This window comes from Polyodon spathula, chromosome 3 (genome assembly GCF_017654505.1).
Source record: "Polyodon spathula isolate WHYD16114869_AA chromosome 3, ASM1765450v1, whole genome shotgun sequence".
NCBI lineage: Eukaryota > Metazoa > Chordata > Actinopteri > Acipenseriformes > Polyodontidae > Polyodon > Polyodon spathula.
Window position 1 is genome coordinate 52,022,262 of NC_054536.1, and position 19,340 is coordinate 52,041,601.

The 19,340-nt window shown below is 37.4% G+C and overlaps 1 protein-coding gene across 2 annotated transcripts in view; it reads right to left on the reverse strand.

Annotated features, from left to right (window-relative positions):
• LOC121313163 (disks large-associated protein 1-like) overlaps positions 1 to 19,340 on the reverse strand; it is a 280,148-nt gene that overhangs the window by 11,678 nt on the left and 249,130 nt on the right. For both annotated transcript variants that reach the window (XM_041245404.1, XM_041245403.1), the window contains exons 8-9: positions 5,892 to 6,274; positions 4,976 to 5,067 (exon numbers count right to left, since the gene is read on the reverse strand). In XM_041245404.1, the coding sequence (XP_041101338.1) occupies positions 4,976 to 5,067; positions 5,892 to 6,274 (475 nt within the window). The remainder of the gene's footprint in view (positions 1 to 4,975; positions 5,068 to 5,891; positions 6,275 to 19,340) is intronic.

Genomic DNA, 19,340 nt, shown 5'->3' on the forward strand with positions numbered 1-19,340 from the left:
AAAGAGAAAAGCAGTTTCAGTGGAGTGTGCTGGGCAAAAACCAGATTGAAGGGGGGGTCGAGCAGAGAATGTGTTGACAGGAAAGCAGAGCGCTGGTGATGAAAGGAAAGGGAGAAGTGAGACATGGTGGTAGTTCTGGAGGGATGAGGGCTGATGCAGGCCTGTTTGAAGGCAGAGGGGAAACAACCAGAGAGTAGAAAGCTGTTGAGAAGAGAGGAAATGAAAGGGAGTAGAGCCAGGGCAGTTTGGAAGAGGTGAGTGGGCAGGGGGTCCAGAGCACACGTGGTGGGTTTATGGCTCTGGAGCAGGGAGCAAAGATCAGAGTCTGAGAGTCAGAGTTTGCGGATGAGTGTGATTTTGGAGGAGAAGAAGGAGGCAAAGTCATCAGCCGAGATAGAGGAAGGTGGAAGAGGGGGGAGGGCTAAGGAAGGAGGAGAAGGTAGAGAAAAGTTTACAGGGATTGTTAGAAGACTGAATGAAGGAGTGGAAGTAGGAGTGTTTGGCAGAGGTGAATGTAGAAGACAACTAAGAGAGAAGTGAGTGATAGAGATCCAAGGCAGCAGGGTACGAAGCTTGGTACAAGCTGAGCGGAGCACGGAGGAGAGCTGGGGCTGGGGCGGGGAGGGGCGTGCAGGTGGAGGGGTGAGGGGGCAAAGAGAGTCGAGATAGAATGTGAGGGAAGAGAAGAGACTGGAGGTAGCCGAGTCTAGAGAGAGTTGGGAGAAGGGGAGGTGAAAGAGCAGCATGGAGAATGGAGGATTCGACTTAAGGTAACAGAGGGGGTCTGTGGAGTACGAAGGGATGGGAGCAACAGAGAAAAGGAGATCAAGTTGTTATCAGAGATATAAAGAGGAGTGACTGAGAGTGTGGGGGGAAAGCATTCCCTGGTGAAGACGAGGTCCAGTTGATGGCTGATTGTGTGAGTGGGGGATGGGACTGGGGGAGACAGGCAAAGGAGTGAAGAAGAGGAAGAAATCCAGCAGAGTGGTTAGGGTTGGAGAGGTGGATGTTGAAGTCACCTAATAGAACAACAGGGGGGGGGAGGGGGGGGGGGGGGGGGGGGGAGGAAGTCAAGCTCATCAAGAAAGTGAGTAAGGGGTCCTGGAGGGCAGTAGAGAACAACTGGAGGAGGCGACAAGGGAGGTGATTTCAAACTCAAAGATGTGAACAGAGAGAGAGGAGAGAGCAGGGGTGACAGAAAAGAGCAGGGAGGGAGAGAGCAGAAGTCCTGTTCCCCCACCCCATCCAGAGGGGCAAGGAGAATGGGACAGGAGTAGTGTTATCAGGGGGCATCCAGGTTTCAGTGAGCTAGGAAGTCAAGAGAGAGGTGAGAGGCAAAGGCACAGATAAAGTCAGCTTTGTTGGAAGCCGAGTGACAATTCCAGAGGAGAGTGCTAGGGGGTGGGAGGGGTGAGCATAGGAAAGAGGGAGAGGCACGGAGATCAGGTTAGAGGAGTTAAATTTTTAACAGTAGTGAGAAGTCAGAGGACAGGAAGGAAATGAGAAGATTACGGGGATATTAAAGTTAGTCATGGTAGGGAGCAGTAGAGGACAGGATGTAGAAATGAATATGGGAGGTACAGGTGGAGCAAGAGCATTAATTAATAAAAAGAAAAGAAAGAAATATATGTAAACCTGGTCTGGGGTCAGAGCCTTCACATTCAATGCTTGGATAGAAAATTTCAGCCGGTTCACATTGGCCCTACAGTGAGCTGATGCTGAGTGCTGGCACACTAGATTGGCATCAGTGCTTATATAATGCCCTGGAGGTCGAGATCTGTGTGCTGCAGACAATGGCTTGCAAATTACTCTAAATTGAGTCAGCCGCACCCTGCTGCAATTTGGCAAATTGTTAATTCAACACAGCTCGCTCACATTACAGCATCAAACTAGCAATAACTCACTTTACAATTAAAACAAACCTATGCTTATTTATTTGCTTACAAGAGTGTTCTGATCTGTCTGCTAGCCTGCTCGCAGCATTACCAAATGCAAACCATAACAGTTGCTGGGGTATTTACAGCTCTTTCCTTCAAACAAAACAATTAATCGCTGGTTCATTAAGGAATTACATACCGCTTTGCAATTTTCCGTACACTTCATGAAAAACTGACACAAAATGTGATATTTCAAAATCTAACATGAAATACTGTACTACTATTTTATGGCTTCAGGTAGATTTCTGCAATATCTTTTTGTAGTTTCTTTGATCACATGATGTTAAATAAAATATCTAAACTATGTTCATATAGTTTTTTTTTTTTTTTTTTTAATTATGTTTCAGTCCTAAAATTCGAGGCGATGCAAAACTTTTGGACGATACCTTGCCCTTCCTAACCCTGCTAGAGAACTGCACCAAAAAATCTTGCTGCACAAAACACCATAAAAAACTAAAAAATATTGAAGCTATTTACCCCTATTAGACTTTATAAAGGGTGTAGAAAGATTTTTTTTAATTGTTTTTGGTTTGGAAAGGCTAAAAGGATGCATCATACTCCATTATAATTTTCTAATATACCAGCTAGAAAATTTAAATGAGAGATTATTTTACCTGATTGGTGAGCTGCAGATCCCTAATAGCTAGCATAGGCCTTTGTCATCTTCCAAATTGTAGTATGTTTGATTTCTATCCTTTAAGAAGTGCTGGAATATACATGTCCATTTACATTGAAGACACTGAATGTGTGCATTTAAATTTGAATAGATACTTTGATTCAGAAAGTGCAACTTGTAAATGCACTATTTACATTTTAACTGCTAATTACTATAGACTGGATGAGCACAGAAGAATGATAGTATGAGAGCTGAACCAGATAAAAAAAAAAAAAAAAAAAAAAAAAATCACATTATGCACCAAAAATACACATCCTTATTTGTACTAGCCCACATAAAACCCATGGTCGCGTCTATTCTGTTTACTCACTCTATTGTGAATAAAAATTGCTGCCAAAATCTTTACAAAGTTCAAATCATTGCTTATGACTCTGAATCTGATGAATAGCAAGATTCAAACTCTGATCAATAACTGATATAAATTCACATCAGCCCTGAAATCAATTCAATAAAACTACTCTAAAAAGGGTCCTGGCTCAGCCCTGCCACTGACACCCTGCCTCATTTTAAACTCCAGGAGTCCCTCTATCAGGCTGACACAGGAAAAATGTTATTCCTCTCGGGGGGGCAAAAGAAAGTTAAAATCTTGACCCCAGACTAAAAACAGCAGCTTCCAAAAATAGTACTGTTATATAAAAAAAAAAAGACAAACAGATTTTTTTTTTTTTTTAACATAAACAAATTCTAATAGCTTTTATAGAAATCTAATAACAAAAAACAAAACAAAAAAAAAAACGTAGTTTGGAATAAAATTGGTATAGTAAGCCGTGCTAGCTAGGTGTGTAAAGCAAATGGCCACAAACTACATGGCAGAAAGGAAAATTACAGTTGCTTTTAAGAATACTACAAACTGCATAGAATAGGATTAGTTTACCCAGTATGCTTCTCACAAAACACCACTGTATTGTTTGCAAAAATGTGTTGCTGTTGTCGCTTTCCCACTACAGCTTATTGCTCTTCTCTGACCTGCTGTAACCTGCTTTCTTCCACTGGTTATTTTTGGCAGGTGGTAATGCCAGGCAGCCAGCAACAAGCTTCCTGGAACAACTGTTGTCTCTGTAGCCTCATCAGCCAGTGTTTGTAGTAGCTGTAAGTCAGCCCACTTGTCTTCACAAGCTTGTATATAAACCCTCACTCCAAGCTATCAATGACACCGTTTCCAACTTCGTTGAGTTGGGTAGGCAGCCAGTGGTCTGGCATTTTAGAACCAGATGCCTCAGCAGCACCACCATCCTTTACAAGTTTTGCAGAAAACATTTGAACTGAATTACATTTGGCTACATTTTTCTCAGAAACTGTACCTAAGCTTTTTTAGATAATTAAAATATTGATTCAAAATTTTTATTTATTCACAACTCACCTATGAGCAATGTGGGTTTTTATGTTTAAATTGTGTAGATTTAAACTGACACTTTAAAAAGAGTGATGCTGTATTAGTGATTAAAGGTGTTATTGAATGTTATGAAAGTTTAGATCCCAGATCATTCATGGAAAATTTTATGGATAGTTTTGGAAAACATAGTAAAATTAACATATTTCTGTTTTACGACTGTCTAATGCAGTTGTTCAAAACTCCTCATTGATAAAAAATTAACAAACAACAACAACAAAAACCAACCAATATCCATAAATATCTAGAATAGCAATCAGTCTCTTCATCTATTAAAACTTCTGATTGGAGCATTTTAATGATATTACTTTATTACACTTGTCTACATATCCTAAACCTCCTTGACTATCTTAAGAATATCACCACCTATTTTAAAGTAATTGTAGCTAACAAAATAGTTCTATTGCATTATATAGGTCTCAAATGTGCAGTTTTGAAAAAACAAACAAACAAAAAAAACAAGTTATAGCAAAAATTTATTTTAACTTCAAAACATAGTATCTGGTACTAAAATAGGTTAAGGAATTGACTGACATGCTTTCAACCAGAAACATACTTGAGATGAACTGACCCAGGGAGTACAAGTGCAAACAGACAACCCAAGAAAAGGCATAGAAGTGAGAGTTTAATTTAACCTAAAGTAATGCCAGATATCATTAATTTAAAATTAAAATACATATGTGCTATAATGTGTGTGTTTTATTTTAAACTGCACATTTGAGATATACCTAGCTGATGGAAGTGGCTAATGGCTGATGTATGGAATTATTTTGTTAGCTGCAATCACTTTAAACTGCAAAGCAACAAACAGCCATCTTATAAGACTGATTTGAAGAGCCACCACAATTACTACTTTGAGATTTGAAGCTGGTTAATAAATGTAATGGTGGCTTTCGAATACGGAGAATCAAATGTAAAACCATAATTCCTGTAGGGCCTAAATCTGCTTACTGAAACATATTTCTCACTCACCACCTCTCCTCCTCAACTTGGATCCCCACCGACTGAAACTTATTTGAAAAATAGTTTTCTTCCACATAAGGTGAATCGTCAGGTCCATCAACCTGAGGGCAGACAAAAACAAAAAACAAAACACAGCAAGATCAAACTTTGAATAATCTTTATCAGGTCTGGTTAGCTTTCACCTGTCACCCCAAGTCTGCACACATGTAAAGAAAACAAGGACGTAAGCAATAAATGCATAATCCATTGAAAAATGCATATGTTAAGGAATAATGTTAAACCCCATTTTCCTCCCATCCCTGTTGTAATATACATAGCTGCAGGCACTGTAATTTTACTTAAGCTCTAAGGAACAATATGGCATTGTTCTTTTTGTGTCTAGTGTAGGGAAGTGTAACTGCCTGAGCTAGTTATCACAACATGCTTGAATGAGCACTAACAATTGCTCTGTCCTGAAACTTTCTCGGAGATTACAACGATTTATTGGCCACTGCAGCAACAATAATCTCGATGTCAGGTTTAGCTGAAATGCAAGGGCCTGTGCTTTTCATCACGCTAAATCAGGTCTAATACTGATTTGTCTAAATATTACACTCTCTTCCTAATTCCATTAATTACATGCAATGTTGAAATTGTTTTGGAGAAACAAATTATATTTGTCTGTCAGTACAATGCAGTCTGGTGTCACGTGTAGGCTGACAGTACCGTGTTGTTTCCTTCAAGACATAGTTTTGTTTTATCAACATATTTACATTTAAGACTAGACTTATTTTTTTGAAGTTCACATTTAATAATAAAAAAATAGCCTGTTTAGTTTGTAAGTGAGAGTTTTTGAGCATTCAGTAGTGACAATTATCAGACGTATTAACTTATTGATTTCTTGGTGATACCTCTTGTATAGTTCTGTAAAAGTGATCATTGTTACCTGTATTCCGATGGATAAGCACTGGCTTTTCCTCAGCACTTCTTTCTTGCTCTCCTCTGAGAGGTGTGCACTTTCCTCGCTGGCTATGACGGAGGTGGACGTGATTGTAACGGTGCTGTTGCTCACATGCTGGCTGGCAGGGCCATGGACCTGGGCGTTGGCTGCCTCGATGGCAGCCGTCAAGGCTTTCATACTGTCTATGCTCTCTGTGGAGTTGCTGAGGCCAGACTGGCTGATGTCCCCACGCTGCCCCTGCCCGTCCATGTAGGCATCCTGGGCTGACTCGGTGCTGCTCTGGGCCGTGATCGAGATGAAGGGCTTGGTCGTCGTCCTCGGGGGGACTGGGGGAGGTGTCTTCTTGTACGTGGTAATGCATGATGACACTGAGGAAGCACAAATATGAACAGGGTAAGAATAACCAATTACAGTACTGCTACACTGTTACCATTTAACCCAATTTCTAATTTGACTGTAAATGACACCTGACAGTATGTTTTATTATTATTTTTTTTTATGTTCTTCAGATATTTGAGAAATACGCCTCAATTTAATTTAATGGTTCAATAAGCACATTTACTGTGACTATTGAGTATTGTGGTGCTGTCATTTTTGTGTACCTACAGTAGTTTTCAATTGCCCCTTAGTGGCAGTAATTCAAATTAAACAATGTATTCATGTATTCCCTATATCAGTTAATAGATCTAAGTATATTTATTTTGTAGCATTTATAGTGCACAATAGTAGGTAATGAGGTGTAAAATGTCTACATATATCATAATCACAGCACCATGACATCAATGATACGCAAAACAGCAATGGAGGTAGTATTTAGGGAGAAGTATTGTAATACATTCTGGATTTAACTGAAAGGCAGGTGAAAGCGTGGGAATGCACCCATTTGTGGAAAACTAAAACCAAAAGGCCCATTTAGAAGGTTTTCAGTCTAAGCTTTACGAAGGGCAGGTTGTTCCAGGAAAAGGAACATGCTGGGATCATCTATTCAAAAAAAATTCAACTCACACATCATTTAGAGACTGTACTCTTACCAGAGGGTTTTACAATTTAAGAATAAACAACACGTTTTTCATAAATAGTGGAGAGAAAAGTTTCCTTAAGAATACCCAACCTTATTTAGTGCAGGTTTTTTGAGGGAGATGAAGTAATCTGCTTCAGGGCACAATGTGTGAAGTCATTAGCTAGGATGAGATTTGGAAGAAGCTCTTGCCTGCCATTTCCCAGCGGTAAGCCTTATATACTAGCCAGTTCTGACAATTAAAAAGACCACAGCATTGTGCTGAGAATGCTCTAAACAAGTCACACAGCAACAGAAAGTATACGTAATGGAGTACTGGTACTGTTGGTAAAAAATGTCAAAACAGTTTATTTGAGTAAAAGGGGACATAATATCCACATATTTTATTATACAAATATGATTGTATTCAACATGTTGTAAAAAGAAAAGATAAAGGGGTCACTTTCATTTACTGTATCTAAACTCTGAAAGATCTAAATACTGATACAATAAAATGTATAAACCTGAATTTTTTCTTGGACCTTATTTCATGGCATTTGTTATTTAAGTAGTAATGCTAATAAGTGGGTCAATAAATCACAACTGATGAGAAATCCCAGTAATAATAAAATAGTTAAGGAGTAGCAGTATTAAAATTCATCAATGTTTGTATTACAAAGCCCTATAGAAAAGCCGTGGAGACGATGATTTGGGAATTGAATCACAATCCATTTGTATTTCCCTGCTATTGTTAATTCAATACATTTTAGAAAGCAAACAGTTAACACACTGATAATAAGTAATAATGTAGCTTGTTGCAATATTGAAAGTCATCACTGTGTATTACTGTAGGCATTCTGTCTGAGAGCTGGTAAGTAGCCTTAAAATAATCTAGTTAACAAGTATTCAACTGCCACAAGCAGCCAACACAAAGCATGACTCTAGCAGAGCTGTATACCTTTCTCATTCATTTCCTGATCCAAAAGTGCAGACACACAGCTGCTCCAGCAGGTTCACATGTACCTGCACTCACAGGGGCATGGTTTCTCTTCTGACTGCTAAGCACACACACTGGCACAAACAGACAGGCACCTCAGAGTACAGGCTGTCATGTAAACCAACCCTTGAGCTTTTTTATTTCTGGAAATGATTCAGGCTCCCTGCCACTCCTGTCTCAGATTACACAGCAGCACAGCTCTGGCAAGGGAGCAAAAACAATGCTACTGCTTTGATTTCATTCCTACAATCATGAAGTAGGCCACTCCATGAATATAAACTCCAGATGCTCATTGCAATGAGCTAAAGCTTTGCAGAGCCTTGATGTATTTGAACAGAAACTCTGACCTCCTGTTAGAACTGTTTAAAGCTAAACAGTTAGACCTGGGGCACATTCCTGATGCCCTGACTCACTGGCTCTTTTATTCACAAATATGATGTCATCTTTTGATCTCTTCTTGATTAATTATGTGTGTCAACTGAAAACTGTGGGTCTGTAAAAGAAACAGAAGCCATACCTACAGTAATTGATAGATTGAAATTGAAAGCCAGTCTTTACATATTTTTTCTTCAATATTAACAAGGACAAGTCATTTAGATTGTAGATACTTGTTTCTGAGTACAGCACTAACCCTAAAAAAAACAAACCAGACCAAATAAAACAAAACAAATATATTACACATTATGCACTGTGTAAACTACTAGTAATAAACATATCAGTTTGTCTAATGCATACAGCAAGACAACTTACTGACTCCTGACTGCTGTGGCACTGTACTGACGTGATTTGTAAACATAAATAATACATAGACTTGCCAACCAGACAATTCCAATTTGGTTAATCACAAGCAAGAATAAGCAATTAATCAGTTTATATGCAGCAGCTTTTATGTTGGTTGACAAAAAGACCAAAAATGAGGATCAAAGTAAACAGCGGTCGACACCAAATCATAGCTCTGAAGCCCAGGGATGCTGCAGCCATGTTGAAGTAATATCTGATGGAGCATGTCTAGGTGTTTCCTGTTTGCACTAAACCTGTGCCCTTGTGTGGCCTGGAGGTGGAATACCTCAAGACACACAAACCCATCACAACCTATTACTTTCTATTTCATTGCTGCCAGTGGACTGGTAGCCAAAAGGCGCTTTAAAACCAATGAACCACATTAAGGATACTATTATCTCTTTAGCAAGTTTATATGTAATGGAAGGCCCCACACTGTGAATCAATAGATACATTAAAAAAGTCATCTGACTAGTTTGACATGGCAAATATGTATTAACATCCACAAGCTTTTAATAACTAACACTTATAACTGGATTAAATAAACAATCTGTAGACAACCTACAAAGTTTTAATAATAATTCTATGAAGTAGCCTTTTGTTACAAAAATTTGAAAAAATAAAACGGTATCTTATGCAATTGGCCATGGGTTGCATTTCAGATTGATATAGCTCTATTTGCAAAATCGCAGTAGACTACAATGCATTGATAATACTGAAAGCTAGAATATATCTTTTGGAAAATGTTACATCCAGTCAGCAAACTTTGAAAAGAAATGGACAAGAATTAATAGAATCTTCGCAAAAATGTATTTTTCAGAAACATGCCAGCCTGCATATTGTAAGGATTATACTTTATCTAGTATGTGAAATTCAGTCTGAGGGTTTCAGATGACAATAATCTACTCCAGCAATGTTCTCATGGGTTGTTATAATAAAGTCATTCGAAACCCTTTGTGCACTCCAAGCTAGCCACTAGTGTCGATGTATAGGATTTTAAAGGGTTTGTTCCAAGCACTTCTATTATCTCCAGCTCAATATGGTTATTGTGTTTTGTTTTACATTTGCATTCTGAATTTATTATAAGTCTAATGTTTCACTACTTGCTAACATGTGTCTGTCTTTTTCCATGTTCTGTAGTGCATCAGTAATTAATTTAGCTTCTCTTGTTACCTTCAAAAGCCTTGCTGTTTTCATGTCCCACCGCCTTTTCTCCCTCACCGTGTCGATTATAGATGGTGCTGGCAGTGTATCTGCTTAATTCAACGTCCTGGGATTTTTTATTTTATTTTTAGCACTTTCATTCCAAATATATTTCTATTTTAATGAACTGTGTAAATGCTGTGATTATATGTTTTTTTGTCACAGAAACATTATATTGCAGTTGAAGGATATTGGAGTGTTTTCTGTTGATTTAATTTAAACAGTAACTTTTTCAGTATAAATTTAATATCAATTTATGGCAATTCAAATGAACTGCATTTGTCAAGAAAGCCCTCTCCCAAGAGATCCTTCCAAACTTGTCTTTAAAACATTAAAAACTGCATGAGTCTATGATCAGCACAAACTTGGATCACCAAAACGTACGACATATCAAAGATCTTTAGAAAATTCATTCAGTGCAACACTGTTAATCTTTATAGTAAAATAAAAAATGCTGTTTATCACTTCCACAGTACTTATTCAGTTCAAATGTCTGTGAATTAGAATGCAGCATAAAGGATGCTCCCGCTGAAAGTCATAGTTAGGCTGAAGCTAACAGCAAACTAAGTCTCCTGTCACTTCAGACAGCTTACAAAGCAACCACAATCAATTCCACAAAGAGCTCTGCATGTTGCTTCAGTACGCAGAGGCAATACAGCAGTGGGTGTACACCTAAAACTGCTGCAGATTTTTCTTATTTCAAAGTGAGCTTGGTTGACTGTAGGCTGGCTGACTGGGCGACAGATGAATCTGGCTGTGCTTCAGCAGTGTTGACAGGTGAGGGAAACTGCATGGGGATTCGAGCTCAGCAATAACACCCTCCCTGACTTGTCTGTTTGCAGGCAGTTCATTTAAACTGCCTGATTATACTGTCACCATAGCAGCACCTGCAACATTATTCGTATCCTCTGCAGTGAACATTTATTTACTGTAGGGATGGTTTTTGGTTGTCTGTTTACTTCCTTCTGCTGCTGCCTTTTATCCAAATGGCACAGGGAATTGGCTTTTCATGCAACCTGCTGTTGGTGATTAATATTCAGGATCATAAGGGGTTAGAACCTGTGACGCAAGAGAACTGCAACATTTGATATTGTACATAATTGGATAGCATTGGTTTTTATGGGGAGTGCAAAATAAAATGCATCTATTAGGGGAATGCTTTTCAGATTGACACAGACTTTTTTGGTTTGAAAATATCAAAATCCATTAAAAAAGGAACAGTAATCCCTTTCCACCAATTTTGAAAAAAGTTGTAGAACTCCAATAAAACTAAACTTATCTAGAACCCTAAAACAGAACCCTAAAACAAAAGCAAGCCACAATGACAATACAAACATTTATCTTGGCTCTGCCCCAGGATCTTATCAGTCAAGTTTGAATATTATATATATATATATATACGCTTTTCATTCATTTTTGACAATACTATAGAATATGACTTTTTTTATATATAGGTTGCACCTAGCTATTCTAAATCTAAATCAAAATCAAAATCCCTTTTTACTTGTACTGAAACATTTTAGTTGATACTATTGTTTAAGATTTATGTCCTGAAAGTGTAAGGAAACCCTGACATGCTCACACTGATTCATTTAGTTCTGTACAAAGGGTTACAATGGCTGGCACTTTTGTTTCTCCAAACTTTGTGAGACTTTTTTTTTTCCTTTTTTTTCTTTTTCAATCCTGAACAATTGTGGTTCTCCTTTCATATCCCAGAAATGACTAAGCTGTAGTATTTTTTATTTTATTTTATTTTGGTGATGACCTAATTGGAATCTAAAACCACAGGTTTCATTTGAAGTGTAGGCTAACTAAACCCTCCAAATAAGCCACAGTATATCCTTTTGTGTAGATCAATTGTTTTTTAGTCAAAAGGGCATCTGCACAGAGGGCTCTCTCTGACCTTTGACCTGTTATCTGTCTGGGGAAAAGACAAACCAGAAGACTTTTCAATCCATTCAGGTGAGTCACATACATGTCAACAGTCTGACATTCTCAGCAAAGTACAATATTAATAAAAGTGTAGTATGAAAAGTCATTAAAGCAGTGGACTTGTTTTTCTAAAAAGGGAAGTCTTTTGGGTTCAGGGATTGGAAATGAGAACTCATTTTCATTTTGGCCACTTGCTTAGTGTTAGAAGTCTTTTTAAAGAGCAAGTAGCTGGGTTCCGAAAAATATAGCATTATACATTTCCCCAAGTGTTGCTACAACTGTTTAAATAATGTACCTGTCATTTTTCTTTTCATTGTTAACATCCTGACAACTTCTTACACTTATAACTTTCAAGTCTGTTTCAAAGCTCTTTTCAAAATGTCTGCTCTAGTGCACTGATAGAGTAAGAATTATTGCTCACATTGTCAAACAGCAGTAACGATCCATGATGTGGTATGGAACAGAAAAGCCAGAGCACCTTTTGTTATGTTTTTAGTTTTTTTTTTTTATCTCTCTTCCTGCAGTAATTTAGCACACAGATCTCAAAACCCAGCGCACTACAGCGGACATTTTGAAACAGAACTTAAAGTTATAAACGTAAAAAGTTGTCAGGATGTTAACAATGAAAAGAAAAATTACAGGTACATTATTTAAACAGTTGTAGCAACACGTGGGGATGTGTAACGCTATATTCCTCAGAACCCTGCTAGTTACACTTTAACTTCCTGTGCCTAGATACAAGGAAGTTATCAGAAACAAAATCCAAAACATATTGAAGCATCCTGGAAAATTTTAAATGGGACGCGTGGTTTAAGATGATAAGACTGTCCCGCTTTCAATTACTTCAGCACTCATATGTTTTCATCCAAAAGAGCAATACTGTCTGCTGCATTGATACATTTAGAAGATAAAATAGGAAAAAGCTGCATTTCAGCCAATGAAATGTATACGAAAGGTTGTATCAATATAAAGTACAGAGCTCTACCTGTGCAATGTTTTTTCATTGGGTCAATTGTTGGCCATTTTCCCCTACCTGATTAAACATTATGAAGACCAGAAAGTCTTGGTATGAGCTGCTTCCCATGAGAAACTAAAATTAAATCTGACTATTCCTTGCAGCAACGTTCAGTCAGCCAGACTCGGAAACAAGAAACAAGAGGAGATGGCTCTGATATAAGCTGTACACAAACCAGGCCTGAGGGCACTCAGGAAAGGGAATAACTCAAAAGATGTACTGAGTCACTGATAAATTTGCCTGGTATCCAGAAAAAATAAGTCAATGCGTGTCAACTGCAGTTCATTTGCCTGTCACAGAAAAAACCCCAAAAATGAACAAATAGCCTCACCGAGGGAGGAGTTGGTCCTCTTTCTCAGCTGACAGCAGGTAAGGTGAATCCCAATGACACAGGGCAATTCAAGAAGCAGCTTTCAAGAATCCCCCATTTCAGTGAAGCTTGATGTTAGTTGGTTTGTCTGAGTTTTTTTTAGAAAAAGGAGGCTGTTATATATTTGTACATATATGTTACCAAATTATACTAACTAATGTCAATACATTAATGTATGTTGTGGGCAGTGACAATAATGCCTGAGACCTACAGTGACTCAAACTTGGCCTGTATATAGTATAGAACCAGTTAATGGTTGTTCATATGTGATACAATAGTATAGCTATTTATTTCTTAGAAATTTTTCACACAAATATATATATATATATATATTATATATATATATTATCATAGATCTATATACTAATATATATGATTTATATAATATGACTTATATATACTGAGACTGAATATTATTATACATATGTTAATACAAATTACACCATCAGCAATTCAGATGAGCACCCTATTTGGGAATAAACAAACCATACCTTCTTATGCAGGTGTGGAGATAGCTGAGAAGCTACCTAATTTATAGGGCTTTTTGAATGGTAAATTATGGCTCTTGGTAATTGTTGTGCACTCCATTATTACACTGTACAAATGAGCCAACTTGTAAAAGGACCTTGCGGCACCCAGAAATCCAGCCTTGCCAATGCATAAGAATAAATGACTGCTCTATCTGTAATTATAGCCTTATTTATGACATGCACAATTTCCCATTTTAAACTTAACTTTCTTCAAAGTGTTCATATTATTTTTAGACTAAAACCAGGCTATTTGGACCTGCACCTAAATTGTGCAATGTTAAAAGTAATTTTGCTCTTGTATCAAATGATGGCACAAGTCTGTAAACTTTAACACAACATTAATGCCTTGGTTTACAGCTTGATTCAGTGCAAGATTTTGAATGCCATATTAAATATCTGGTACACAGATGCAGTGCTAAACTTTCTATACACACAGGTAGTGGTTTTCTCAAGATGGCTGTTGCGATTCATAACCCAAACAATAGTACCTTTAATAGACTCTACTGATTTCAGTGTACATGAGCGCATCCCATTCAATTCTGACAAAGTTGATTCCCATCTATAATAGTGCTGCAAGATTTACACTGAATGCAGATTAGAACCAGCACCACTGTACTCTCTGTGAAACTTTACTGTGGCTAGGTCTGGAGAGTAGAAGGCTCTATATATAAGGTGTAACCTGGAAATGCTCCAAGTTACCTTACATCTCTGTTAGAGACATGTAAATCCCTAAATTGAGATCTAGTATGAGCCAGTGTGTATCAGGCATCTCATTTTTGGAATGAATTGCCTTCAAACATAAAAACATCCTCTTAATAATACCATTTAAAATCACTCAAATAGTTATTTTAAATCTGACCAGGGTTGCCAATCTTGTAAATACTGACTATGACCAGGATCATGTAAATTATTGTATGCTTTTATTTTGTATTACTGTTTTTAAGATTTTTTTTTTGTACTATTTTTGAAGGATTTGTCTATTTTTGCCACTGGTTTTATATTGTTATTGTTTTTCCTTCTCTTGCCAGTACCACTTGCAAATGAAGGGTTCTATCCTGGTTAAATAAATATATTTGATTTTGAAAATAAGTGCAAATGAGATCTCATTAACAGTCCCTTGGGGCACTAACTAAATATGTCAGAAGTTCAGAACTATCCATTGTCCTCTGGAGTTTGGCAATCTTTAACCAAGAGCCAAAATCTATCACTGAATTGTTTCAGGGAAACTAATACAATTAACAGCCCCAGAGGCAGCATGACAGGAGAGGAGGAGGTGCAGTGAGCAATGGACCTTGATGAATGAACAGTAATTTCAGACACAGTTTGCATCTGATTAGGGAGCATTGAATTCCTATCTTACCTTTCCTGCGCTAACACATGCAAACACACCCACACGCATAATACAGACACTCTAATCACCTATTGCTCATTCATGTCTTGGTATTCAGTCTTGCTTTAAAAGGAACAGCATGAAAGCAGGAGGGGAATAGCTGCTGAAGAAAAAACCAGAAGCTATGTTGTAGAAGCATGTCACATCATGTCAAAACTGCAGCAAAATGAAAAATGTTATTGAAATGACTACTCAGGAATTTCTATTTCTTGGTTCCTCCCCTGCCTAGGCACTAAAACATCACTGACTACCCTTTCAAACAACAATGACTTTCTATGTGTTAGATAAATGGTTCTTTAGTATATAGCACATTATGATCTAAGTAATTTTTTTTTTTAAGTAAGTAGACAGGAAGAACTTTCTTTCTTATTCTATTTTCACTGACCCGTTCTGTTACTGCAACACAAAAAATTGCATCCCCTGGCAAATTTAGACACTCTAGATTTTTGGCCCATGAAAATGTATGGTTGCTTCTGAAAAAAAAAAAAAATTACAGAATGAATATTACAAAAATAAGCATTATTGACCAATTAAATGTAGAAATGGTACCTAAATACTGTCTTGTGAAATCACTCTTTCTAGACTGGTAAGATTGGGAATGTGGCAATTGTTAAATATTATGTTAGTGACTTCACTCAGCAGGCAGTTCATATTACATTCCTGACCAGATGTCATGCATTACTTGCAAAGCCTTACCCATACGGAGCGGCTCTAAGTAGACAATTTAGCTCACTTAGCCTCTGTCTGGTAACTAAAAATATATCAGCAAGACCTAAATCCAGCAACAAGCCATCATTTAATCAGACAGTTTTGAGACAAGAACACAAGCTACAGAATGTCTTTTAACAAACCCCCTTTGCTGCTGGTTTTGGTAACGTCAGTAGCAATCTCAATACACTGGACCCTTCCCCCAGTGATTTCTTCTGCAGCACTGCTGCAAGCTACAGTATGAGAACAAAAATACATTTCAGGTGTATTTATTTCTTTAACTTCTGACATTGGTGTTACAGATCAATTCCTGCTCTTAACAGCATGCACACTCAGTTCATGCTGCACAGAGAAGCTCTTTCTGTGCTCCAGCACATATTGTATTGGTACTTGCATTACAGGTTAGCTTTTGTTTTGGTGGTTTGCTTTCATTTACTACTGTGATGCAACATCTCATTAGCAGTAGGGGTCACTGCCTATTGACACAGTTTTACAGCTGGGAGGGACTGCAGCACATTGAGGTAAAAGCTGCAGAACAAATCCTTGGCTGAGGCTGGACTAAAATTCAACCCTGATACAAAACAGAACAGTTAGTCTATATATAGGAATTCCTTTCTGACACATGCTGTATATTACGGCTCTAAGAATCTGAAGCTTAAGGCGCTGTTGTTAGTGAAACTACTTATTTCAAGGAAGTTGTGAAAAGGGAGACATCCAGTATCTCTCTATCTCTTGCATATTCTTTTTACAAGGTATGATGTTCAAGTTATTGGCAATATAAAGTCCACCATAATTCCTTTATAATTATGATTTGTTTGGCTCAGAATTCAGTATTTTTCCACATTGTGCTTTTTCTTCCTCCAAGGCATCTGGCTCCAGTTTTTCAATTAGATGGCCTGTCTTTGGAGTGGCAGCTCCCTGAAGTACTGACAGGATATTTTCTGCAGAAGCCCTTCAGGAAATTGATTTCTAATGTTTTGTTCAGTCAAATTTCAATTCTTTTTACAACAATAATAGAAAAAGAAAGCAGGATAAATTAATCAAAATTCTAAGCTGTAAATCAGTAGGTTTGAAAATGTACTTTTTTAGAAAATATTTTCTATGTTGTCATTAAGTATGGGTGATAAAGGGTTAAAACGAAATTACAAAATGTCATCTTGTAAAACCACTGGAGATTTCACTCTTGCAGTAACACGACCCTGTACATTATCTCATTCCCATTTTCCATGAAATCTGTCATTAGAATGTAGCCCTATTAAAATGACAAAGCATTGCAGGTGTAACTGAATGCTCTTTTAATGGAAGAATCCTACTCAAGCTGCTGATAAAAACAACAATTGTAGAGTTTTCCTTCAGGATTGGTGGTAGTTTCACTTTTAAAATGATTATTTTTTTTATTTTCAGTTACATAATCATGTTCTTATATTGCCACAATTCAAATCACATACTAATAACAGAACATCGACAGGATTTTTGCATTATTACGTCCCTAAGACTGCAGAAGACATCTTGCTCATTTTCAAGTTTTCTGGCTTTAACCTCTGACATAACATCCTGTCAGAAGGCAGACAAAAGGCGCTGGCACTAATCAAGGCCTCCACGCAGGCTGCTGTTTACATCCCAGCAGAATTCCTGACACAACATACAACTTCACACACTCCAGCTCTCCTGCTGAGCCTCTATTTGTTTCTCACATTCTTTGGCCATTCAACTTTTCTCGCCTCTTGCCCAGAATAAATTGCCAGACCACTGCATGGAGGATCTTAATATCAAGAGGAATAAGTCCTCCAAGCAGAAAATCCTACAAAGCAATAAAGCTGTAAATCAGAGAGACATTCTAATTTTGCTCTAAATGTGAGGTCCCCTTGGAGGTGTTCAGACTGGGATCTTTATCTGTACACCTACAATGAAAACAGATAATCCCTGCACTACACCAATACAAGTTTAACGCAGTATGTCGTGGTAAAAGCACACCAAAGTGTAGTAGAGCATAGTGAGATCATGGAGAGGCACGGTAAAGAACATTTTTTTAAGGGTAGCAGCCATTAAAAAGCACTAGAAAACAGCAGACATGTGTCTCTGTGTAAATCAAAGCTTTCCACTGTACCTAAGCTGTTATTTTATACATGTGTGTTTATGCTCTGCATCACATGACACACACCTTAATATACTGAGCAAGAACCACAGGCAAAACAACTGTACAGTGACCAGAAGCCACTTTAATAATGCTATAATCATATTGTTTCTAAAATATGCAATCACTTATTATATGGCCCAGGACATAAGCTAACATACAATAACTCCCAAACATGATGAACGTTTTTAGTTTCCAGTGACTCTTTTCTTTGGAACGTTCATATTTTTCTGTTAAGTTACTTGCACATCCTGTCAATCCAATGTAAGATGGTCCAGTGCCTTTGAAATTACTGCTTACTTCCTTCCCACATAGCAGAATCAAAGCATTCCAAAAGAAACAAAGAGGCAATTAAGTTGTAAGGAATACCAACTTTTCTTTATGCATCTTCATGTAGTTCTGAGACCAAATGCCAGACAAAATCAAAACGTACCTCTGCATTAAAATCATATGTGATCCAAAAAGACATGTGTTCTAGCACAACAAATAGAGATTTGTCACTTTTGTCACTTATACTGTGTATGGTTTTTACAAAATAGGTATTCATCCTCTAAAATATAATACAGCACAGTAGTTTCTGTCTGACAATGAAACATGTTGTAAAGATGAAATAGATCTACAGCTGAGTGATATGCCCCCAAGTGGCAAACAGTCACTACAACAGTTAATGCTAGTTGTCAACTGTCAGGTTGTATGGGAGCAGACAGGTGCATCTTACTGATCCCTTAACTTTTTGTGAAGTTTATTTTGAATTGTTCTAATTGCTGTTAAGCAAATACTGTTTTGTTTTTTGGTTTTTCTTTTTTGATATAATCTGTGCTAAGGTGCTTTGACCTGAATTTAGAAGTTAGTTTTCAGTTCTTTTCTACAGTCATGAAGATGCAGGCAGACCAGTTAAGATGTCTTTTAAGCAATCAGAAGTATGTCATGAACAAATATTGTCAGAAATCCACTGATCCACAGTAGATGTACACTAGATGGTGTTAGCTCTTTTACTATAAAGACAGTTTGATTGAGGGAAGCACTATACCAGAAAGCAAAAGAAACACAAAATGTGATTTGAAGGTATTTGCAAAACACAAGTGGTTTAACAATTGCATGCATACAAGATTATTTTATAATTTAATACATTGGTATAACATTAATACATTACTGTATAACCATATAAAATGAATGCAAATGATCAGGAAATACATTTGATTCTCCCAGTTAAATAACAGAACTCACAACTGTTCCAGTACTGTGATCAAAAGGCAATCCTCTTGGCTAAAACAGTTGTGGTATTCATGCAGGACAGTTCAGTATTATACATTTAACGTAAAATATATTATTATTCCAACCCTCGTGAGACATACTGGGATAGATATAAGTATAACTG